General features: G+C 52.8%; 1 protein-coding gene and 1 long non-coding RNA gene across 7 annotated transcripts in view; one reads left to right on the forward strand and one right to left on the reverse strand.

The window, feature by feature from the left end:
• The window catches only part of NGEF (neuronal guanine nucleotide exchange factor), a 99907-nt gene that overhangs the window by 3339 nt on the left and 72438 nt on the right, over positions 1 to 24130 (reverse strand). The window contains exons 6-11 of the mRNA XM_034655406.1: positions 8226 to 8386; positions 6768 to 6920; positions 5435 to 5564; positions 3172 to 3246; positions 1326 to 1415; positions 164 to 327 (exon numbers count right to left, since the gene is read on the reverse strand). Of these exons, the coding sequence (XP_034511297.1) occupies positions 164 to 327; positions 1326 to 1415; positions 3172 to 3246; positions 5435 to 5564; positions 6768 to 6920; positions 8226 to 8386 (773 nt within the window). The remainder of the gene's footprint in view (positions 1 to 163; positions 328 to 1325; positions 1416 to 3171; positions 3247 to 5434; positions 5565 to 6767; positions 6921 to 8225; positions 8387 to 24130) is intronic.
• On the forward strand, positions 310 to 22135 carry LOC117801159. 6 transcript variants are annotated; one of them, XR_004623674.1, is made up of 8 exons: positions 310 to 529; positions 2399 to 2531; positions 3046 to 3556; positions 3685 to 3819; positions 14098 to 14182; positions 14276 to 15331; positions 18923 to 19002; positions 21188 to 22135. It is a non-coding gene; the product is annotated as an uncharacterized LOC117801159 (long non-coding RNA). The 6 variants fall into 6 exon arrangements; XR_004623675.1 differs by lacking the exons at positions 2399 to 2531; positions 3046 to 3556 and having other exon boundaries at positions 14276 to 15091; positions 15220 to 15331; XR_004623676.1 differs by lacking the exons at positions 2399 to 2531; positions 3046 to 3556 and having other exon boundaries at positions 14276 to 14542; positions 14696 to 15331.

Raw genomic sequence — 24130 nt, forward strand, 5'->3', positions numbered from 1 at the left:
GTTCTGGTCACTCCTCACCCCCAGACTGCCACCTCCCACGGTGACCGAGGGGGCAGCGCTGCTGCTGCTGCTGTCGAGGCCCAGCCCGAGCTCCACCTGCCCTGCCCACGGCCCCCCCGGGGCTGGCCAAGGCCCCTCCTCCAGGGCGGGGCCAGCTGCTCACCCGGGGATCTGGCGGCAGATCACCAGCAGGTCGTTGAAGAGGAAGAGGTAAATTTCCCGGAAGAGTTTCTTGGTCCGCAGGGTTCGGGATGTCTTGGGGCCCGACATCTGCTGGAGCTCACCCTGCTTCAGCAGCCAGCGGGAGTGGGAGATGATGGGCACCGACTGGGCGGGCGGGGGGATGCCGTCAGAAAGGCCGTGCCCCTCCAGGCCTCCCCCCACGACTCCCCCCACCCCACCTGCGTCACTGGAGTGCTAGCCTGAGGAACAGCAGGGGGTGCGGCCCTGGGGGTGCAGTGGAAGGACGGAGCAGTCCTGGGCAAACGCAGGAAAGGCGGTGTGTGTGTGCGCACGCGCACACTCCCAGGTACACATGCCTGTGCATATTTGTGCCTGGGTGCAGCTGTGCATTTGTCTGTTGTGTATGTGTTTGTGTCTGAGTGTGTCTATGTGGACCCGAGTCTCTACACGGGGGGGTGTGTGTGTATGTGTGGGCACCTGCAGAATCAGAGGAGGAGCCAAGTTCACAGTGGAGAGGAGAGAACTGGGTGCCGTGGGACAAGCCGGCCAGGTCTGCAGGCACCCGCTGTGTGGCTCAGGGGGAGGCTCCTGGCACCCAGTGGTCGAGCCAGCAGGGGGAGACATGAGGGGAGCCCAGAAGGCCATGTCTGCATCCTCAGCTGGGGCTCAGTTCCTAAACAGAGCAGGACCTCAGGGACCCTCAGTGGGCATGGTGTCCTCATGTGCCCACATCACCAGAAACCAGGCCCCAGGGACCCTTCGGGCTCACAGATGCCTGAAGCTTAACATAACGTCAGGGGAGGTCGGTAACTGCTGTCAGATTTTCAGTCCCCCCTCACGACCCCCATGTAAGAATCCCTGGAATGGTCCCCGTCACATGCTTTATGTCAACGAACTGCTCAAGGTCACACAGCCAAGAAATGAGAGCAGGCAGCTCCAGGGTCTTGCACCCCATAAGCACAGGCCAATGTGATAGCATGGTCAGGGGGGCAGGCAGGGGCAGCTAGGGGTGTCAAGAGAGACGTTAATGAAGGTGCCACTGCACTAGGACGCGAGGTTGACCAATCACTGAACTTGACCAGGGACAGATGCCCCCGGCCCGCCCAGCTGGGCTGGGGACACACGGACGGGCACTGGCTCACCTTGATCTTAAACTCCATCTTCTTCTGAATGCTGATCATCTGCTCCGTGCGGCTCATTTTCCTGACACCCTCGTTGCACGCTTTTACCACCTGGCATAAGAAGGGGGACACGTGAGGCCAGGGGCAGCCAGCTGTTCCTGGCCACTTCCTCTGTCCACGCAGGCCCCAGAGCGTGGCAGACAGCGCCTGCAGCTGAGACCAGCTGGCCCGCTCCTCATTACGGCTCTCTGCTCCGGCCAAACTCATTAAAAACTACAATAATTTTACATGCACTAAAATGCAGAGCAGAGCCAGCTTGGAAACCACAGTCCCTTTTTGTGAAGGTTATAGTTGTATGTGCAGGTGTGCAAGGGCGGGCACCCGCATGCCAGCAGCGAGGTGTGGGGTAACGGGCCATTTTTACCCTCTTCCTTTTACTTACGGGCACTTGTTCAATTTTTTTTTTTTGTATTGAACATCAATTACGTTTATAAATTAAAAAGACCCACCATTATTTTAGTTTTTTATGGGTTTTATTTTTTAAGTAATCTCTACACACAAGGGGCTCGAACCCACAGCCCCGAGATCAAGAATCGCATGCTCTACTGACCGTGCCAGCCGGGCGCCCCTAAAAATCCACCTTTGTTAAGAAAAAGGTGAACTACAAGAAGCACAAGCATAGCTTTCGTTAGACAGGAAGGAAAGAGAGGCGGCAGCAGAGAGGCTGGCCCCCGGCACACAGGCCTCTCGTGGGCAGAGACGGTCACTGGACTCACCCTCTGGGGCCCAGTTGGGGCGGGGATGAACCCTCCGCCTGATCAGGTGCATGGGTCCTAGGGGAGGGCAGAGGGCCCTGAAAGATGTTGCCTGGCTCCCGGGTCACTCACCCTCCCCGACCAGCTGCCAAGTGGCCAACCAGTAAGGGACAGGAGGAGGCGCCGGCCAGGGAGACAACAGTGAGAAGCAGCCTTCGCAGCTCCAATGGCTTAGAACTACCATCAGATGCCCGCCGAGGCCAGTCCTTTTACTGAGCTGCTACCTCTGGTACAAGAAGAGGAAAGGGCCCCCCAACACCAGGCTCTCGCCCATCACAGTCACTGGCACTTTAAGACGGAGGAGAGGATCCACGGTAACCACGCATGCAAGGACAGACACGCGTGCTGACCCCCACCCCGGGCACACCCATAACTCTGCCGGCAACTCCCAAGAGAAACCGCTTCTCCAAGGGTGAGGAATGGACATGGCGTCTTCCCATCTGGGCAGGAAAAGCCCAGGGCTTGGCAGGGCCAGTGAGTCCTCCCGCAGACAGAAGGGGAGCAGCCCGGGGACGGGGAGAGGTGTGGGGAGGAAGGCACAGGGCAGGGCTGTGTCAGCTCACAAGAAGAGCCAGATCCAGCCCCCTGGGCCATGCCAGGAGGGAAGACACTAGAAGCAGGCAAGGACAAGCATGGGGCCTGTGGGAGAGGAGGCCTGTGGGAGAGACGGCCTGTGGGGGGCAGCAGAGGTCACCACGGCTGTGGCCTGGGTCGACCCTGGCACAGCGACAGCAAGGCGCTCTGCTCAGGCCACACCTGATCTGTTTCGGGGACTCAGTGACTTTCCTTTCCTTTTTTTTTTTTTTAAAGTAATCTTTATGCCCAATGTGGGGCTTGAACTCGCGACCCTGAGCTCAAGAGTCACGTGCTCCCCTGACTGAACCAGCCAAGCGCCCCTCAATGACTTTTTTTTATTGTAAAAGCAGGTATTAAAATGAATTTGCAGCTTCCAAAGACGCGGCGACAGAGGAGGAAGCAGGACCAGAAGGCGGGGGTCCGGACAAGGAACACAGTTCACTGGGGACAAGAAAGGAGGAGGAAGCACAGCTCACCATTTCCAGCTCTTTGTGGGCATCCAAGGCCGTGCACTCACGCTCAGACCTTTCTTCCACTCTCTTCAGAATGTTCTGAGCACAGGAAAATCTGCATTAATTGGATCCCGGAAGGCCTTTCCTCCCCGCCCTGCCCCCGTGCAGCGGTGGCACAACGAAGAGCCCGACTGGGGCGCAGAAGGCAGGCCCAGCTCTAAAATGACGACCACGAGTCAGGCTCCCCCAGAGCCTTAACCATGAAGGCCTAGTTGCTGCCTGAGATCCCTCGGGGGGATCAACGAGGACATCAAAGCAACGCTGGCGCCCCGTGCTGGCTGGCGGAGTGGGCTAGGCAGGGAGGGGATGGGCACGCTCAGGCCAGCCCCGGCCCAAGGGGTGTGCAACGGTCAGGGCGGGCACGGGGGGGGGGGGGCTTCCCTGCCCTGCCCCTGGGACTGCCTTTTGTAGCCAAGGCCCAATGACCCTGAGATTTTAACTCTGGTCTTACTGATGAAAATGCCTTTTTTCCAACAGTTCGATTTTCTTGAATTAACAAAATGAGGCTTACGTGACCTTTACCTCAGACACGCTTCCTCGGAAAGCATTCCCCGATGGCTCCACACCGCCACCCGGCCTCCCCTCGCCCCCGTGCTTCCTCAGCACGTTAAGGTAGGTCTTGATCTTACTTTTGTTGGTTTTCATTGTATAAAAATTAAGATTTTTATATATCCATATATGCTCTTTTCCTATGATTTCTTTAATGTTTCCCCGTCTTGTTTCCTTTTTTCCAAGTTAAAAAAAAAAAAAATCACACGTAACCCCTTCGTTGATGGTGTCCTGTGACTTGCGTGCTCCCTGAGTTCTCTGAGTTCTCGCAGAGCGCTCTCTCGGGCTGTCCTGGGGGTGGGGGGTTGCTTCCTCTGACGCCCCTCTCTGTCTCTCTCTTTGGTCTCAGGCCTCTGGGCCCTGTCCCCCCCAATCCCTCCACGCCCCCCTCCCACCCCACTGCGATCTGTCCTTACTACCGCCGCCATGGAGCTAGCTAGCTGGCACAAGGCTTCGGCCTCCCCCCGTCGGACCTCTGAGCTCCCCTAACTGTGGCTCGTAGGTCACCCTCTCAGCTCATTGCCCTCAGAGCCACGGCCAGAGCCACACCTTCCACTCCCGCTGCCACGGGGTCCCCGCCGTATGGGACATGATGCCCTTTCAGGAAATGTCCCCTCTTCAGGCTGCCCTCGCCCCAGCCCTCCTGGGCTTCCTCCTGCCTCGCCTCCTTGGGCACTGTCCCCAGGGCTGGGTCTTGGGACCCCTTCCTCTCCTTCCTTGATGGTCTCACTAAATGCCACCTTGATGCCGAGAGGCCCCGCCCTGACTTCTCCCTTTAGTTCTGATCGTGGTGGAGATTCTCTTGTTCAGTCGTTTGCTCAGCAAGGTCACACTGAACCCCGACCTCTCCCAGCCTGTCTCCCCACCTCGGGAAAGGCTGCTCCATCCCTCACGCCACTCCAGCTCACGCTCTTTCTCCCTCTTCCCCGGAGAAGCAAGGGGGGCTCTCAATTCTGATTTCCCTCCAGGGTCTCCCCTCCTTCTCCCACTCCCACTCCCCGCCTCGCCCCCAGGCCAAGCTGCCTTCTGCCACGGCTCCCTGACCCCTTCTCCCCTTTGCACTCCTGCTCTCCTGCCCATCGCTCTGCAGACAGCGCTGTGTGCTCTCACCGAAAGCAGTTAGATCAGGCGACGCCCCGTCCTGCTGAAGAATGAAGCCAGCATCTTGCCTGGTCCCTCAGGGCCCCCACTGGCCTCACCACATCTCTGCACTCACTCCTGTCAAGTGCCCTCAGCTCACCACTGGCCTTCCTGCCTGTGAGCCTCGCTGCCCCAGCGCCTTTGCATAAGCGATTATCTATCACCTGAATGGCTCCTCTCCGTCAGCCAAGTCGCAGCTCAGATGTCACTTGTCTAAGAGTCTTTCTTGACCCCCACCCAGTGGTGGCCAGGCAGTGACCTCCCAATCATGTGCCCCCACCCCCGTTTCACTGTCCTCACAGCCATGACCACTTCCTCCTTGTGTGTGCTCGTCGATCCCTCTCCCAGACTGTGGCTCGCTGGAAACACCAGCTGAGTCTCCCACTGCTTGGCACACAGTAGGAGCTTCATTAGGATTTGTGGAACAAACGGACTGCCTAGAAAGCTAGCAGAAGCCTGGAATGACCAAGGGAAATGGTCTGCAGCGGGAGAGGCATACGCAAGCCCGGCCTGCACGTCGGGTGGGAGAGGCTGGTACCTGCACCAACAGCTTGAGGCGTGTGATCCTCTGGAAAGGCAGGATGAGGAAGGAGGACAGGGGCAGCCCCCGGCACTTGGGGTCCAGCTCCAGCTGCGCAATCAGCTCCCGAAAGGCGGCCTTCTCCTGGCTGGGGGACACAGACGTGAGAGTCGGGCTCTGGCTCGCAGGAGGCGTGAATCAGAAGTACGTCCACAGCCTCGGAGGAACCGGACAGCCCACGGGCACGGAACACACGTTGATTTCTTCTCTTTTACTGGAAAATCAACTGTTGTTCATGCACAAGTCAAGTAACAATAGTGGCTTCACATACCTGGCCCACGAAAACTTAGCAAAATATGTTACATGTGGGAAGGTAAGAATTCCTCGTGTGGCCAAGTCTATGACTCAGACACAGGATCTGGTGATTTACCCAGCAGGGAACGGCGGCAAGGTGAACCCACGGAGAGACAGGAACAGCAGCAGGCTGGGGACAAGGGCTGGAGGGATGTCCTGTCTGCAGGTGGCTCGGCAGTGGGAAGAGGGGGCCGCCCTGACACGGGCTCCAAGGACCTGCTGGGCGGCACGTCAGCAGGGACGCCGGCTCGCCGCCTTGCCCTTGGGCCCACCTGCGCTCAAGGGGCACACCCTTGTCCCCTCGGCCCTGCAACACCAGGATCCTGTTCTCTGTTTGTCGCCTCCATGTTTGTCCTCAGAACTGGTGTCCTGATTCCCTCAAATCCTAGTTTTCAACCCCCAAGCGTAAAACACCAAACCCTGAATGCTCAAGTTTTCCAACGTCCACAGTGAGTGACATGGCTTGCCGGCAAGGCCCAGGGGAGTGTAACATTCAGATGTGACTTCTCAGGGAGCCCCCAGCGCTCCTGAGCGGAGCTAAGCACACGTCACCATTAACTGTCACTGGAGCGCGGCACAGGCGGGCGAGGCAGTCAAAAGAGGCGGATTGACTGGAAAATCACCTCATCAACCGAAACCCCAGGGAAGCTGACAAGTAGGCAGGCGAGTGACAAAGTCAAGGGTGTTGCTGGAACGTCACAAAGACGCCCTCCTGCCCCACCCTTGCCTCCAGCTCTAGTTCAAACCATCTTCCCGACCTCCTGGGACACGAAAACCCTCTTTATTAAGCGTCACAGAGCTCAGCCCAGCCGTTCTGGACACAGGTCCCGTGGGCACCATGGCTGATGGTCGTGGGGTTAACATTTCTCTAGTGACCCCGCAGCCCTGGAACATGCCAGGCTTGGAGACTACGCTGGGAAAGCAGAGCCCCGAGGACCGTGGCTCGGTGTCCCGGTGGGAAAGCGAGAGCCCGCAGCCGGGGACGGGGGGCACTCACAGCAGCTGCTTGTAGGTCCTCTCCTGGTACGTCTGGTTGCTGACGTAGGTGATGTACACGGAGAAGTGGTTGGCCGCGTAATGGTACACGATGTCACACACGTCCGAGATGACGATGTTCTCCTCCATCCGGCGCTCCAGCTCCAGCAGGAACCTGCCGGGGGGGGGGGGGGGGGGGGGAGTGGCTCGGGTTAAGGGCACCTGGACAGGGACACTCAGGACACATCGCCGCCCCGGGCCCGGCTCAGGCAAAGCCACAGACGAGGCAGGACGTGATCCCCACACTGAGGGCACATTTGGTCACAGCAGGGAATTATTTGTCCGGTGTTTTCAGGTGCATAAGAGCATTAGGGCGTTTTTAAAAGAGAGAGAAAGGGGCCTTATGTTTGACACACATGCTGACATGTTCACAGATGAGGCGACAACGGACATTTGCTTCAGAGAGATCCTGTGGGTGGCGGGGAGGGCTGGGGACGTGGCAAACCCAGATGCCGGGCTGGGCGTGGGCTCGTCACATGGGCGTCTCTACTCCTGCTTGTTTGGAAGTCTCCACGATAAAGTGTAAGTAAATACATAAATAAAAAGACTCCCTTTCCCCAATGGGGTGAAGCGGCCGAGGCCAAGGGGTCTCTCAGCAACCGTGCGCCCGAGCCCACTGGGCGGGGCTGCCCTGAGGAGGTGGGTGTCCGTGCGGAGGACGAGGGACCCATGGGGGCCCACAGAGTGCCCGGGGTGCCCCAGGGGTGGAGCGGCCCCTCCCGCCACATCACGGCTTCACATCTGAATGTGCGCAGTTGGACCAGCTCATCCAAAAGCTGAGTTTTGCACTTGGAGCCTCAGACTCCACAACCCAGCGGGAAATGGTCGGCGAATGTTCTATCTTCACAGTACAGCTGGCGTCCTTTTCTTCTTTGCGAGAATCAGTTAATGGTGGCTTATTCCGCCTCCAGTTAAGGCCCTCCCATCCTTCGTACAGGCAAAAGACGGAGGCACAGTCCCCAAGCCGCTTCCACAAACGATTGCAAACACCATCCAGTTGGAGAGAGAAGGCACACGTCCGGGACGGGGCTCTGCACCGGCCCCCCGAGAGTCTTGGGGCCGTGCATGCACCCAGCCAGGGTTTTAGGACACCAGGATAAAGTGCAGCTCGCACGGACCCCCTGGACCTGGTCAGGACACCCACCATACACCTGCCTGACGGTGGGGGACGCGTGCAGCCCTGTGCTGATGGGAAGGAACCCGCAGGTAGCAGGCCTGCTCAGGGGACGCGATCTGCCGCCCTGCCGGGAGGAGTGGCAGACGGCTGGGTTTACACATTTATTTATATCTTACTACAGATAATTCCAAACACACAAGCAGAGAAGCCAGTGTAACGAGCACTCGCCACCAGCTTCAGCCGTGCCCCAGGTGAGAAGCTTCTGGAAGCCAGGCCTCACAAGGCCCAGGGCAGGTGGCTCACCGCTCACTGACGGCCATGACGTCCAGCACGTTGGAGAAGAGGATGTGCGCCTCGGACGGGTGCAGGATCTTCTTCAGGCGCTCATTCTCCATGAAGTGAGACACAAGCAGGTTCAGGCTTTTGTAGTAGGAGGCCTCGGAAGTGACCAGCTCGAACATGGCCTGTGTCGGGACAAACAGGCAAGAGGAGGGCCAGGGGTCACCTCCCAGGCCTCACCTTGCGGGGGACGTCTGCTGCGCCCCCAGTTAGAGACGCAGAGAGAGGCTGGCCTGTGTGTGCGAGGGCACTTCCACACACCGGCAGCGAGCCCCCCTGTGCACAACAGGTAGAGAGAACGTGCTCGTGGCTTCCTGTGTTGAACACCGGAGACCACCTAACCTCCGAAACACAGAGCGGCTGAAAACCCAAGAGCTCAGTCATCTACCAGAGCCCCAGCAACCGCTAAGGGTGACGCAGAGGGTCTCCTGGTGCAGAATGGACGTGAACGTCGGTGCAGAGGGACTCCCACCCTTACACCCCCAAGGACGGCTGGAAGGACACAGGCCACAGTGTCAACCACAGATATCAGCAGGGGGTGCACCTTATACCTTTTTACCCTTTAACATGTCTGAAAATTGAAAAATGAGCATCTTCTCTCTTTCACAGTCTAATTTTATAATGTAATTGATAAATCAATTCTCATTTTGAGAAAGAAAAAGAAATCTGGAATCCAATAAGCTTTTTGGAGGCCCCCTTATTCTGATCATCAAGCCTTTGCACACAACGAAACGAGGCTCTGTTCTCTCCAGCAAGGAGCTTCTCTGGAGTGAGGGTGCTAGCTTCTGGCTCACCTTCCTCCCTTGCACCCAAGCGAACCAACGATGCTTCCTGAGGGCGGGCTCAGGTCCCACAGTGGCTGCCCAGAAGGGACCGTGTAGTGGGGCGAACTGCGGACTCACCCCCCAAAAGCTGTGTCCATGTCTGAAGCTCTGGCACCTACGTATGTGAACTTATTTGGGAACAAGTTCTTTACAGAAGGATGTCAAGGACATCACTCTGGACTGAGAGTCTGAATCCAATGACAGGTATTTGACACAGGAGGGATGCCTGACGCGGAGGCATGGGGAAGAGGCTGTGTGGAGACAAGGCGGAGCACGGTATGCTGCCCCACGCCGAGAGCCGCCTGCAGCTGCCACTAGAAAGGGCGAAGGGCTCCCCGGAGCCCCGGGGACGCTGAGGCCCCCGCCGGCTGCTAATTTGTTACAGAGGCCCCCGAGGGGGGATGGAAGGAGAGGGAGGAGCACAAGGACTCCGGTCCTCCCCATGCCCCGACCACCCCACATCGCACTGCAACCCCCACCCCTACTGGCCAGAGCCCTGATGCAGGGCTCGAGGCTCTGGTGATGAAAGCTGGAGCTCCAGGGCTCTGCGAGGACGGGTGGAAGGAGACAGGGAGGGACTAGCATTTGTTCCAACCGCACTAGGAATCCTCCCTGGTCCCCCATGAAGAGCTTATAGGAGCTCCCGTTTCACCAAAAGGAACCAGATGCAGAAGCGATGTAATGCTCCCCAAGTCACCGCTGGGTGGTGGACGAGCAGAGATGCAACGCGAGGATTTCCGGAGCACGGGCCCCGCCACCATGCTGCCCGGTGAGACCGCAGGCAGAGCAGGGGTTAAAAGAAGGGACACGTGTGTAAGTTGGGGACACGCGGTAGCATAAACCTGCCCAGCGACAGCAACAAAGTTCACACGGAAGTCACGGCAGGGGTCGCCCGCCCATCACAGAGCCTGGGCCACCGCAGCAGAGCCCACCTGGTGCCCTAGCATCTGCACCTGACCTGGGCTGACAAGGAGACGGGCCCGTGACCTCTCTGGAATCATCCCCAAGTCACAGCAGCCTGGTCCACTTAGCGGACGAAGCCACAGACAGCACATCCTACCTGGCTCGCCGGCGGCCCCGGCGCTGACAACCCAGTGCTCGACCTGCCGACGGCCCCCCAAGCCCGCGGGCAAGAGCTCCACCCGGACGGCAGGGGGCTCCTCCGTCAGCCTCAGCGCGCGGACATCAAACCACGGCCCCGCTGCTAGATTTAAGTTTCCTAAGGAAATGTCAAGCCACTGCACCTTGCAAGTTCTAAGCACATATAACTAAAAAACCCCCCAACACTGACACGGATGAGTCTGCAGGGAGGAAACAACACCGTGCCCAGCCCGCGGCCCCACAGATGACGGCGTTTCTCCCCAAGGGGCGTGTCAGGCCGCCAGGGTTGCACCCACATCCCCGGGCCCATGGCATTTGTCTGCGGGGGTTCAGGGGCCGAGGCAGGAGGGCCCTTGAGTGGACCCCGCAGCGGGCTGGGCCTGCCTCGCTGCTCACTGACTCCTCCCCACCCCCGACAGGCCGTTAGTGGCCCGTGAACTTTGCTGTTTGTCTTCATTTTATGTCACGTTATTTGCCACATCGATAGGGTCGCCTTTTCCTTATCGATATTCTTTCTACTCTCGTTCAATCAAGCCTCGTGGTGGCAGCGCAGGGCTGACGGGGATCTGGGCTCTGTCTGCTCTCCAGACTCACTCACTCATTCATTCACTCACTCATTCATTCATTCACTCACTCACTCTCTCAACTGCTCCCATGTTTGCTGAGCGCCTGTCTAGGCCCCGGGCATTCAGTGGCGAGCACGGCCAACTCCCCGCCACCATGGAGCCTGCGTCCTGGGGGTGGGGACAGAGCAGACAGGGGCACAACACTCCCGATCACGCGGTGAGAAAGGCCACGGAGCAGATGGGGAGAGGTGTGTGTGAGTGCGTGTGTGAATGTGTATGTGAGCGTGTGAGAGACTGTGTATATGTGAATGAGTGTGAGAACGCCTACATGTGTGAGCGTATGCATATGAACGTGCACACGCACGTGTGTATGAATGAGCATAAGAACGTGTGTGTGAACGTGTGTAAGAATGTGCATGTGTGTGAACGTGTGTAAGGATGGGCGTCAGTGTGTGAACGTGTGTAAGAATGTGTGTGAACATGTGTAAGAATGTGTGTGTGTGAACGTGTAAGAACGTGTGTAAGAATGTGCGTGTGTGAGAATGTAAGAATGTGAACGTGTAAGAATGTGTGAGTGTGAACGCGTGTGAGAACGTGCGTGTGTGTGAACGTAAGAATGCGTGTATGTGAATGTGTGTGAGAATGTGCATGTGTGAACGTGTGTAAGAATGTGTGTGACTTGCTTACTGCAGGCACTTGAGAAACCACTGCTCTGGGCCAGGCTGGCTGCCCACCACCCGGCCGCTGTGTGACCCCCTTGGCCAGCTCGCACGGGACCTTGGCCTCAGGGAACACTCAGCTAGACTGACCTGGGATTTTACGAATCACGGCTGGTCTCTCAATGGTGCTCTCAGTGCTCGGTTTGATTAGAGCTCTGTTTGATTCCTGCCAATATTCCTGCTCTGCTTCCAGGGCTTTTGCAGCCCTGCCACTACCAAACCAGTTCCCGCCTGGGTTCTTTTCAAGGGGTAATAGCCGCTCAGCTCTGGATGCTGCGCGGGAGGTGCCAGGCCGGGTGGTTCTGCGGTTGGCGGGGACGGTGGCGGGCCTGGTGTCCGCCACGGGCAGCTGAGCAGCAGAACGGTCAAGGCTTCTGCCCTGGAGTTAGGCAGACGTCGGCCAGGAATGCGAACTGCTTTACCCAGCTAAGCCTGTTTCCATGCGCACAAAATGGGAACAACAGTGTCCAGTGGACAGTCCTCAGCCTGGAGCCCGCCCATCTCAGAGCACCTGCTGGGCACCCAGGGTCATGACCGAGCTGGCATCAGGGCGCTGCCCTCACAGGACTGAGCTTCACAGATGGCGCTCTGGCCAGAGGGGTCAAGGGGGGGGCTTGTACTAGGAGGTGACACTGGATGTGACAGCAAGCCCATTCCCAGGGGCGCAAATGCTCACTCAGAGAAGGGATGTGGGTGCCTGGTGGGACAGTGGGGGCTGGTGGCTAGGCCACGAGAGGGGACCACAGAGGGAACAACAGACTCCTGTTCGCATTTTTGAGTCTGTCCCCGTGCCCGCTCTGTGGCCCAGAACCACACAGCCCTGTTTTCTGGGAGGGTTGCTCCTGAGCTCTGGGTGTGTTCACACCGCTTCCAAGCTGGCCTGTGGACGCGAAGCCACGTCCAGCTCCCTGCAGGCCTCCCCAGAGTGCGTGGAAGGCACAGGATCCCATCTTCCCAGTAAATGTAGATTGTTCTCCAAAGAGAGGAGACGACAGAGAGAAATCATTGGTGTCCCGCCTGGGACCATCACCGCTCTGTCTCACACGAGCCGGCCAGGCTTAGTCCAGCTGGCAGCAACTACCCCTCCCTGGGGCCATCCAGAGACGTGTGAGACTGCGGATCCCAGACCAGCACTGCACCCCTCAAAGATAAGACACTCCAGGGATGCACAAAGCTGGGACCCCTTGCTAATGCAGTGTGGGCCACGGGGGCTGCCTGGGGTTTGCTGGGGGGCTGCAGGCCATCTCACCATGGGGGGGAGGGAGCCCACAGTTAGGACCACCTGGGCCACACTGTTAGAGCAATACATTTGAAGAGACACATGAGACCCCAGCCCACCAGCAAGGGGGATCAAACAGGAGCAGGGACACCTGGAAGCAAACACAACCTGCTTCTGATTGAGGGAGGTGTGAAAACACAGAGGGCTGCTTGTTGAAAACCCAGTCTCCTGACCCCCAGTCGCTGTGATCTCAGATAGTTCAGCTGGTGCTGTCCTCCACCGTCCGCCCAGGTCCTCAGGGTCCAGCCAGGAGAGCCCACCTCCTCCATGCCCCACTCCTACGTGGCCACTGGCATCAGTCCTCATTCTTCCGCTAGCAGAGCGAGCACCGACCGAGCGGTCCCCCACCCTGCTCTTCACCTGCACCATTTCCTTGTAACTCAGAATGCTCTGGAACCCCCCACGTGGTGCGTTCTGTCCAGCTCTGGATTCTTTCCGGCTTCCCCTGACCTCAGTGTTTGTGAATCACAGCCATCTGACACCCTCACCTTCCCTTTATCACGATGTGCTCGTGGGACCTGAGTCACCAGGGTGACCTCTGTGGCAGTTGGAGACAAAGGCCACCTGCGTCCACGGCCATAGTTGTCCAGTGTGGCGTCAGCACAGCCAAGCAGCAGAGGCACCCCCTCCCCCACAGTTCCGGGTTGGGGGCGGCCCCCCTTGCCTCTTCTCAAGTCCCAGGCTCTTCCCAGGACAGACTGTCCATGGTGGCCGGGTCTGAGCTCCCATCTGAGCGGGTGAAGGGAACAAAATGGATCTTTTAAGGTCGTGTGCGTCCTCCCACCTGGTATGGACTACCCAGTCTGGGGCAGGCACTTAGGGCAGCCCAAGCTGGCCAAGGCACCACCTGATCTCCCACCCAGCTCCAGGAACTCTGGCGCTCTCCATTCTCCGGGCCGCCCTGGCTCGTCGTCTGACCCGACCTGGCCAGGAGGCCCATCCTGACACAGGACGCATACCTCTCATGGAACAAGGAAAAGTTGGGCATTATTCTAAGTCACCAGAGTGAGGCCTGGACCAGAGTCAAGAGAAAGGAGATGACCTCCGCTGAAGGCCCTGCGTCACCAGGGCCACTCAGACCTGACAGACGACTCCTCACCAATATTCCATAATGCAGCACGTGCTGCTTCCCAAAAATCACCCCAGAGAGAAGGTTCATTTTCCAAGAACTCAGGACTGTTCCTGTTGCCCCTGTCTCCAGAATGAAGCATCTTTCTCTCCCTAAATCCAGGAAACGCTCGGCTACGTTTCTCTCTTAGGACGCTCCTGCTCACACAGGTGGGTGCAGCCCTCACCCGGTGACCGGACGTCACGAATGTCCTTGTTCTCTCCACCTTGTCTGTGCAGGGTCAGCAGAGACAAATGGCCCCAGGGTCGTCCAACACCCGACAGGCACCCGTCACCTCACTCGGTCCTCATGACAGCCCTGAAGGTATCCCAGACTGTCCCCACCGGGCAGAGGCGGGTGCTGAGGTCACATGGCCTGTGAGTGGTGAAACACGGAGTTTTGTCCTTTTGACTCCAGGGCCCCGTGCGTCCAGTGCTCTGCTATGGAACGAGGAGGCCTTCCACACAGACACCGAGGTTGCCCCACGAGCCCAGAGCCCCGCGGTGCCTGGCCAGCGCCCTGTCTCCTAGGAGGTGGGCATGCTGTGATTTATACAGAAGCTACCCCCCTCCTACACTGGGCTGCAGACTGTCCAGGTCCTTAATCATCTGCTTACTATGTGCTGCTTCCAAGGAGGTGCTTCCTAAGTTTGTTCAAGGAAAAATCTCCAAATTACCATCAAACGTGAGCGTGGGGAGCGGGGGGTCTAGGGAGCAGAACCTTTGGGGGGGGATGTTATACGAGTGGGTGGGCATTACTGACCCACCCGTATCACCCATAAACCAGGACCGGCTCACGTTTGACGGTAATGGCATGAGGCTTTGTTCCCTTCTGTAGCTGGCACAATACCTGTCACAGGCATTACGGTGGCTGGAAGTGACTCCAAAAAGGCTCTCACTAAACAAAAGTCCCTAAGAGCGTCTGTTTCTTCCATGAACAATGATGAAGTCAGATTCCAGAGCCCACGCCTTGACCCACTGCAGTGAGGTCCAGTCCACGTGGGAAATGCAAGGAGGGACAAGACTGAGGGAGGTCGCAAGGCTTCCGCTGTCACAGGGCATGGCGACAACGACCCCACCGTGTTGCTGTGGGCCTAGGGCTCACGTGGGAAATTTGAGCTTGCCTGCAGCCTCTGGGGGCCCAGAGTGCCTCCCACGCCACCAGCAGTCCAAACCCAAGCCTCGGGAAGCTCACACACAAGCGCCAATGGCTACGTTTTCTCCAGACCACCAGGTAAGGTGATTTATGAAAAAATGTACACAAAAGTAGGTAAAAAGTTAAAAAGACACATTGTTGAAACGATGTGCAGCCTCACTCACAGTCAGAGATGCAGATTAAAACCACCGTGAATTACCACTTAGGATCTGGCACCTCAGTCAAGACAAAATGATCGACTCACGTACAGCGGTGATGTCGAGCCAGACCCTCGCACCAGAGCATGAAGACGGTCTCTTCCCCAGATTTAAACAGCAGGTAACTTTAAAGTCCGCAGTTCCACTTAGCCATTCCCATGGTTCTCCACCGTGTGGACTTCATTCTTAAACAATGCTGCACTGACTGTCCTTGATCCATGTTTCTTTTTTTGTTTGTTTAAAGATTTTATTTATTTGAGAGACAGTGAGTGAGAGAGAGAGCATAAGCCAGGGTAGGAAAAAAAAGAACGGGGAGCTCCATTTGGGCTGATGCAGAAAAAGTTTTTAAACGTTTTACCAAGTTAAAAAAGAAAGCAGGACACGGAACAATCCACTAGCAGGCTCACCGTTTGTGCGACACACGGACACTGGCCCCGGGGGACAGGTGTGGAGGAGACGTTTTTCACTGTAAATCCGTTCACTCTTTTTGCACTTTATATTAGGTACATAAATTACTTATCTAAAAGATTCCTTTTAAAAATGACAAATGCAAAGGTCTCTTTGTTAGAAGAGTTAGGGTGTTTGTCATAAGACAGGAGCTATCTGACGGTCTGGGTGACGGCTACCGTCCGTCTCAAACCACAGGGCAAACGCCCTGCCCCTCCTGACTGGAGACGCATTTGCTGAATGGTTAAGGTTTATCCTAAAGGTTTATCCTAAGTAACAATCACGATTTAATTTCTTGTTAGAAGTACCTCATACAAAAAATCCATTAATTTTCTTCTAAAATGGATAGTTTTCTTAAAAAAAAATAAAGTACATTAAAATTCAAAGTTGTGAAAACAGGTTGAAAAACAAACTAAAAAACCCATCCCATTCCGGAGGCCAAGCAGACTCAGATTGTGGTAGGTCCTGACAGATCCCCTAGACAGCTGCACTGGGGAAGCCACTGCGTCCCCTCCCTCCTGGTCCCCGGCAGAACGAAGCCGGGGCTGTCCTGCTGCTGGAAAGGACCAGCCCGCGCAGGCCACACCGAGGGAGTGTCTGTGCGACCCTGTCTCCATGGAGACACTCAAGTACCCTTCCCTGCTCATTTTTCAAGCACACCCAGCTCACCAGGATCAGGGACCAGAGCAAGTCTGTCTTTTCTATCCCCTTTGCCTCCACGGGTTCCTGGCACTCACCGGGGACGCAAGTCCTGCTAGCCGCAGGAGTGACCACTCCAGGTCATGCTGGGGACGGCCCCTGCAGCTGCTCCATTACTTCTCAGGACCCCTGCGTCAGCCTGCTGAGACTCAAGTACTGTGCGATGCTTCAGCAGGGAGGTGCCCGCCCCCACCCCTCCCCAGTCCTGGTCCCTCCTCTTTGCTTTTGAGTGTCTTTTCAGGATCAGTCCTCAGTCCACAGCGTTCCGGGGAAGGCCCTGCCCTCCCCCAGCTGAACACCCTACCCCCTCGACAGCCGCCTCCCGCCCAACCTTGTAATTTCAAAGTATGTCTGGTTATTTTCTCAAACTGCTGTGTTTTCAGACAGTAACTCCAACACCGTTCCAAATAGGAGGGTAGGAACCAAGAGTTTCAGAATAAGTTTAAAAAACAAAAACAGAACCAAGAAAATCCTACCCGATGTCTAAGACAACGTGTTCCAATTTCAGCTACCTAATTTTTACTTAGAAAAGGAGGGAAACATACCATTTTATTCTTAAACTGTGATTCTTCAATGACTAAGACTGAGGCCTCCCAAAAGGCCATCATTTTGGGGTATTTTCCTTGTGTGAACAGTAGTTCATTGCAACCTGCTGCTTTTGTAGCTGAGGAGAAAAAGATGTTCCAACGACAGATTGAGCTGGTGGCACAAGTTGCCTGACTTGCTTTGATAAATGAGATCTAATGCAGAAGTCACTGATTTGGAACAAAAATATCTGAGGATCTCACTGTTGCGTCCCTTGCCAAATATTAACAAAATAGACACTCATATTAGGCTTTTAAAAATAAATAGGAAAAGTCAGATCAGGGGCGCCTGGGTGGCTCAGTTGGTTAAACGTCTGACTCTTGGTTTCAGCTCAGGTCATGGTCTCAGGGTTGTGGGATTGAGCCCCGTGACCGGCTCCACGCTCAGCAGGGAGTCAGAGATTCTCTCCCTCTCCCTCCCCTCTGCTCCTCCCACCGCCCCCCACCCCCAAGAGCTCTGTGTGCATGGGGCGTGGCATGGGTGTGCACGGTCTCTCTTTCCCAAATAAATAAATAGACCGGAAAGACTCAGCAAGACACGTGGAAGCCTGTGTGTCCATGTGATTTGCTACCACATGTGACTATAGTATTTATTAGGTCACCCTAGTTATTTAAATATCTCTACTGGATCCACCAGAAATGACAAAAGTGTAATTTATCACCTCTCTGTATTTTCCATGCCAATTCTACTATAGGCGGAATGTTCTATCCTGCCTTTAAAAAAAATTTTTTTAATTTGTATTTATTTGTTTTAGAGAGAGAGTAAGCACAAGCAAGGGGAGGGGCAGAGGAGGAGGGAGGGGGACAAGCCGACTGCATAGTGCAGAGCCCGCCACCGTGGAGCTCCAGCCCATGACCCTGAGATCACACCTGAGGGGAAACCAAGAGGCTGACCCACAATCAGCTGAGTGTCCAGGCGCCCCTCTATCCTGCCTTTTAAAAACTCAATGTGTCAACACATTCACCTAGTTCATTCTTTGAAAACATGTTTTTTATGTGTTTTGCCTTTGTACACTGTCTTGCTAAATAATTCCCCTATCACTGGGCATTTCAGTTCTTCTCACCATTCTTCCCCTAATTTTTGCTGGATGAACATCGTAATAAATGACTATTTGTGCACATTTCTGATTTTTCAAGATAAATTTCTAGGAATAGAAACACTAGACAGTGTGCAAACATCCCCTTGCAAGGGTTTGGTACAAATATTGCTATTTTCTTCCTATCAGCTGTGTTTGAGTGTACTCATTGAAAAATCCCCCAACACCACGCTTTAAATATATTTTTTCTTTTTATTTTTTTTAAAGATTTTATTTATTTATTCGACAGAGATAGAGACAGCCAGCAAGAGAGGGAACACAAGCAGGGGGAGTGGGAGAGGAAGAAGCAGGCTCATAGTGGAGGAACCTAATGTGGGGCTCGATCCCATAATGCCGGGATCACGCCCTGAGCCGAAGGCAGACGCTCAACCGCTGTGCCACCCAGGCGCCCCCAGGCTTTAAATATATTTATATTTAAAAGTCTCTGCCATTTGAAATGCTAGTACCTCAATGTTGCTTTAATTTGAACCTCTTCTATTAAACCAGTGACTTTGAGGTTTTCCCCCTTTTTTCATTTAATCACTGGCCACTGGCAGTTTTCCTGAGAATTGTTTTGTCCATTGTTCTTTGGGATTCTCATCTTTTTCTTATTGATAGAGCTCACTAACTGATCAAGAGCTGGGTTTTGCAGACACATACAAAAACAACTAAGTGTTGGGGCGCCTGGGTGGCACAGCGTCTGCCTTCGGCTCAGGGCGTGATCCCAGCGTTATGGGATCGAGCCCCACATCAGGCTCCTCTGCTATGAGCCTGCTTCTTCCTCTCCCACTCCCCCTGCTTGTGTTCCCTCTCTTGCTGGCTGTCTCTATCTCTGCCGAATAAATAAATAAAATCTTTAAAAAAAAAAAAACACAACTAAGTGTTGTTTGTTGATCTTACACTCAGCTGTCTCCCTGAAATGCCCAGTACAGATCCAGTACTTCTGACTCCCTCAAGAGTTTTAAGTCGGCCACCATCATTGGAAGGTAAGCGTGGCTTTGATTGTCCTTCTTTACAGCTTTATCTCTTATTTCTTTCCCTGTTTTGCTAAAACTTCCAGACCAACATCAGCATTTAGCAAGCCTCACCGTCTTGCCTCTACTGCCACCAGTAATTCTGCATGAAATGTGATCTTGAACATAGACCTAAGATATTCCTCACGAATTTCAGAAAGTATCCTGAGTTCTGTTCAGCTGGAAACAAATGTACTGCTTCCCTTTTTGATATCTTTGAAGATCAGGATATTCTCCTCTGGCCTATTGATAGGATAAATTTTGTCCACAAACTTTACACCATCTTTGCAATCATGCAGAGGCGCTCGATGTATTTTTTTTCTTTTTTAAAGATTTTATTTATTCATTTGAGAGAGAGAGCACGAGTGCGGGGCCGGGGGGGGGGTCAGAGGGAGAGAATTCTGTGCTGAGCGAGGAGACCAACACAGGGCTGGAGCCCAGGACCCTGGGATCGTGACCTGAGCTGAAGGCAGACGCTTAACCACTTAACTGACCGAGCCACCCAGGCGCCCCTCAATGTATGTTATTCTTTTAATGTACCTCCAGATTTGATTTTCTTGTGTTTTATGTAAATTTTTGCCTTACGTCATAGTGAGACAGATCTAGGTTTTATTTTTGGGGGTGTGTGGGAAAGAGTGCTTATTTGGGTTGAACAGAATGAGGACATTCAACCTGTTTCTTTTCCTTTTCTCCCCCCTTTTATAATGTTTTAGTTTTCAAATTAAAATGCAGTAAAACTGACTTTTGGATGCACAGTTCTATGAATTTTAACACAGGTATAGATTTTTATAACCAACACTGTCACCAGGACACACAACGGTTCTATCACTCCAAAAAAGTCCCCTGTGCTGTCCTTAGTCACACCTCCCCCCATCCCTGGGGACCACTGATCTGGTCTCCGTCACTGTAACTTTGTCTTGTTCAGAAGGTTCTATAGATGCGCTCACATAGTGTGTAACCTTTCTGATTTCTTTCACTTGGCAACATGCATTTGAAATTGACCTCAGCTGTGTATCAATAAATCTTTCTAGTACTAAGTCGAGCGCCCTTGTACGGACCTTCCAGAGTCTGTTTATCTGTTAAAGAATATTTGGGTTGTTCCCAGTTTTTGGCTATGATGAATAGAGCTCCTCTAAACATTCATGTGCAGGTTTTTTAGTGAACAGTAAGCTTTTATTTCTATAGGACAAGGGTTCTTAACCAGGAACTACTTTTGCTCCCCAGGGGACATTCAGCTAGGTCTAGGGACATTTTTGGTTGTCACAGCTGGGGGTAGGGGTCTGCTGGCATCTATTAGCAGGGATGCTGCTAAACATCTTACAATGCACAGGAGAGCCCCCCCCCGCCCCCCAGCAAAGAATGATCCAGCTCCAGATGTCATAATGTTGCTTTTGAGACACTGCTCTAGGTAAACAGCTATAATTGGAACCGCTGGGCTGCACGGTGTCTGGTCACTCGTGAGAAACTACCAACTCTTCTCCAGAGCGGCCAGACCATTTTGCAAGCCCACCAGCAGTGTACGGGAATTCAAGCTGTCCCACATCCACACCAGCACTTGGTATTGTATTTAAAAATTTTTTTAAGCTAGTGTGTATTATCATTATTAACTGGAAGACGGCTTTTATTTTTTGTAGATTTCTTGAGATTTTCTATATACACCATCATCATATCATCCGTGAATAGGGACAGTTTATATCTAACTTCCCTGCAGACTTTCTCCCCGACTCAGGGATTGTTTAGAAATGTGCCCCTCGATTTCTAAGTGTTTGGAGATTTTCCTGTTATCTTTACACCACTAATTTTTATTTTAATTCCATTATGACCAGAGAGCATACTTTGTATGATCTGAATTCTCTCAAGTTTTTTAAAGTGAGCTATGGTTGACCTTGGTGAATATTCTGTGTGCACCTCAAAAACAAAGTGTATTCTGCTAGGTGTCAAGTGGATTGTCCTAGAAATGTTATGAATTCCAGTTGGTTGATGACACCCAACTCTTTTATATCCTTACTGATTTCATGTCTCCTGGTCCCACAGATTACGAAGAGAGGAGTGAAGTCTTTATGTGGATTTTGTTTTAATGTGTGTGTGTGCTACTGATCAGATTTGGTTACTAATACTTTCAAATGATTTCTGTATTTCCCTCTTTTCCATGCTCTAGACCACAGGTCAGCAAACCAAAGCCTGTGGGCTGGCCAACTGGAAGCATGAAGAAAGTTTAACTGGACCGTCCATCCTTTCACGCGCTATTTGCAGCTATGACATTACAGGCGAGCGGAGTGGTTTTGAAAGAGGCTATACGGCCCACAAAGCCTAAAATACTTACTATTTGGTCCTTTAAGAACAGATGATCCCTTCTATTTCCTGACCAGCATTGTAGCAACCTGTGGCTCTTGAAGCAGAAATTAGTTTAAGTTACACAGAATTAAATGTTCAGCTCCTCAGTTGCACCGGCCATATTTCAAACGCTCAATAATCACATGTGGCTGGTGACTTTGGGGGACGCAAATATAGAACATTTCCAACGTTGCAGAAAGTTCTGCTCAGCAGCAGTGTTCTAGACTATTCCAAGGGACAAGGACTACTCTGTGCTTTGACTGCTGGGCACAACTCAGCCATCTAGGTGCAACATCTCCTTTGTAGATTTTTTTGGTTACCTGGTTTATTTTGGTGTTTAAAAAATTTTTAGTTTTGAGTCAGTTTTTGGTAGCTTCTATTTTCCTAGGAAGGCCAGCATCTTATCACTTTACATCTGCTTTCCTTAGGACTGAGTTTGTGTGTGTATCCGCCCCCCACCCCGAATGTCTTAAACCTGACCTCTTAGTTCAATTTTGTATTTAATCCTTATTTAATAATTAAAGCATGCAGGTTGTGAATTTTTATCCAAATGCAGTTTTGGCAGCATTCCACGTGTTCTTAAAATGTAGAATCCTCCTCATTATCTTTGAAATAATCTGTCAATATAAGATTTACTTTCTTATCTCAAAGCTTAGGAGCATTTAAACATTTCTGATTTGAGGTTTTTACGTTGTTTACATTTATTTTCTTGCTTCACTGCACTATAGTGAGTGATTATAACTGATACAATTTTAATAAATATTGAACTTTTTCTTATGGCTTAATATACGACCACTTTTTGGTGGTATTTATGGACATTGGAAAATAAGATTGCTTCTCTTAAGGGCAGTGCTGTCCAACAGAAATAGAAGTGTCATAGACAATTTTAAATTTCTTAGTAACCATTAAAAAAGGTAAAAAGAACCAGGAAAATTTTAACATATTTTATTTAATCTACTATATCCAGAATATTGTATCAGCATGGAATAGAAAAATTATTAATAAGGTCCTTTGCTTTCTTTTTATTTGTACTAAGTCCCCCAAATTTGATGTGTATGTTATACACACACCACGTTTCCATGAGGATCAGCCATGTTACGTGTCCAGTAGCTACCACTGGCCAGCAGCCGCTGCAGTGCACAGCACACTTTCAGCGACTACAAAGTTCAGTAAAAATATTTAATCCACCTTATCACTTTCTGCAGACTGCTAATACCCGTGGGATGTCCCACTCCTGCAGAAATAGTATAGTGTGGACAGCAACGTCTGCTCACGTATCTGCCAGAGCCCACTCTATCTGGCTGCCAGTTCATAATAGCTTGTAATATTACGTTTTCATTGTAAAGTGTACCTCTTAGGAACAGCCTTCCTAATCATAGACATAACGTCCAGGAGACTAGGTTTCAAAAAAATAAAAAGCCTGGCAGACTTCCTATATAAAAATGTTTTTAATGTGGAAAAAAGATACCACAAAGCAAGAAGCCACTGAAGTGCTCGACTGAGGTCAGTCTGTCCAGCCCTTTATCTTGTAACTCATTTATCTTCACAACCCTGTGCTGCAGGTACTAGGATTAGCCCAGTTTTACGGATAAGGAAACAAAAGCACAGAGAGATTAAGTAACTTGCCCAAGGTCACACAGCTAAGTAGTAGCAGAACTGGGATTCAAACCCATGCTACATCACTTCTCCTATACTATACGATGGAAGAGAACATTTTAAGCCTCTTAAAAAAATGTAAAAGCCAGAATGTATAAAAAGCTGACATCCATCAAGAAGAGAAATTAAACAACCCAACAGAAAAAAGGGCAAAGGATAAGAACAGGCAATTCATAGAAAAAGAAGTGGAAAGAACCAATATATACATGAAAAGATGCTCAATTTACAAGTCAGCAAGGACAGGCAGATTAAAACGAGATAACGATTTTTTCATCCAACAGATGGGCAGATGAGAGCAAAAATCACGAAGTCTGCTAACCCTGGACACGAAGTGTCCACCACCATTTATTTATTAAAGATTTATTTATTTGGGAGAGAGAGCAGATGCACGAGTGGGAGGGGCAGAGGGAGAGAATCTCAAGCCGACTCCACACTGAGCGTGGAGCCCTAAGTGGGGCTCGATCTCACGACCCTGAGATCATGACCTGAGCCAAAACAAAGAGTCGGATGCCCAACCAACTGCACCATCCAGGCACCCCTGCCCACCATTTAAACTGCACTTCCGTCTTGACCAGCCGCGGCCGGGCGCTCAGAAGCTCCCCTAATCAGGCTCCCCACGCGGCCACTTGCTGAGTCAATGGCTTGGTTTCCCTGCAAAAGTTTCCCTGCAAAGCTGTGCAGGATCTGCCAGTGCTCTGGGCAGCAGGCTACTCTCCAGGAGCAACCCCCCCCCTGCCCCCGCCGCACACTTCTCTCCCCACCTGGGAGCCCCTCGTGTTCGTCCTTGTGCTCACTCAAGCCAGCTGCACTCAGGACACAGGGAGTTGTTTCCATGAAAACCAAGTTGAAGGCTCTATGTTGCTAAAAACCCGAATCAAAATCAAACTGCTGTTGAATAGAACAAGTGTAAATACGGGGGGGAGACCTCATAAAGATCCGTGAGGATTTTGCACCTAAGAGTCTTCCTCCCAAATGTCTGACCCCCAAACCAGCTGGTGCATTATGCCTGTCCTTCATTGGGAGAGAGAAGCCGGACACGGCCGGTCCTCTGTTGCGAAGCCAGGAGCCAAGGAAAGGCCAACACATGTTCGCACTCCATTTTTTAAACAAT

This window comes from Ailuropoda melanoleuca, chromosome 2 (assembly GCF_002007445.2).
Source record: "Ailuropoda melanoleuca isolate Jingjing chromosome 2, ASM200744v2, whole genome shotgun sequence".
Classification (NCBI taxonomy): Eukaryota; Metazoa; Chordata; class Mammalia; order Carnivora; family Ursidae; genus Ailuropoda; species Ailuropoda melanoleuca.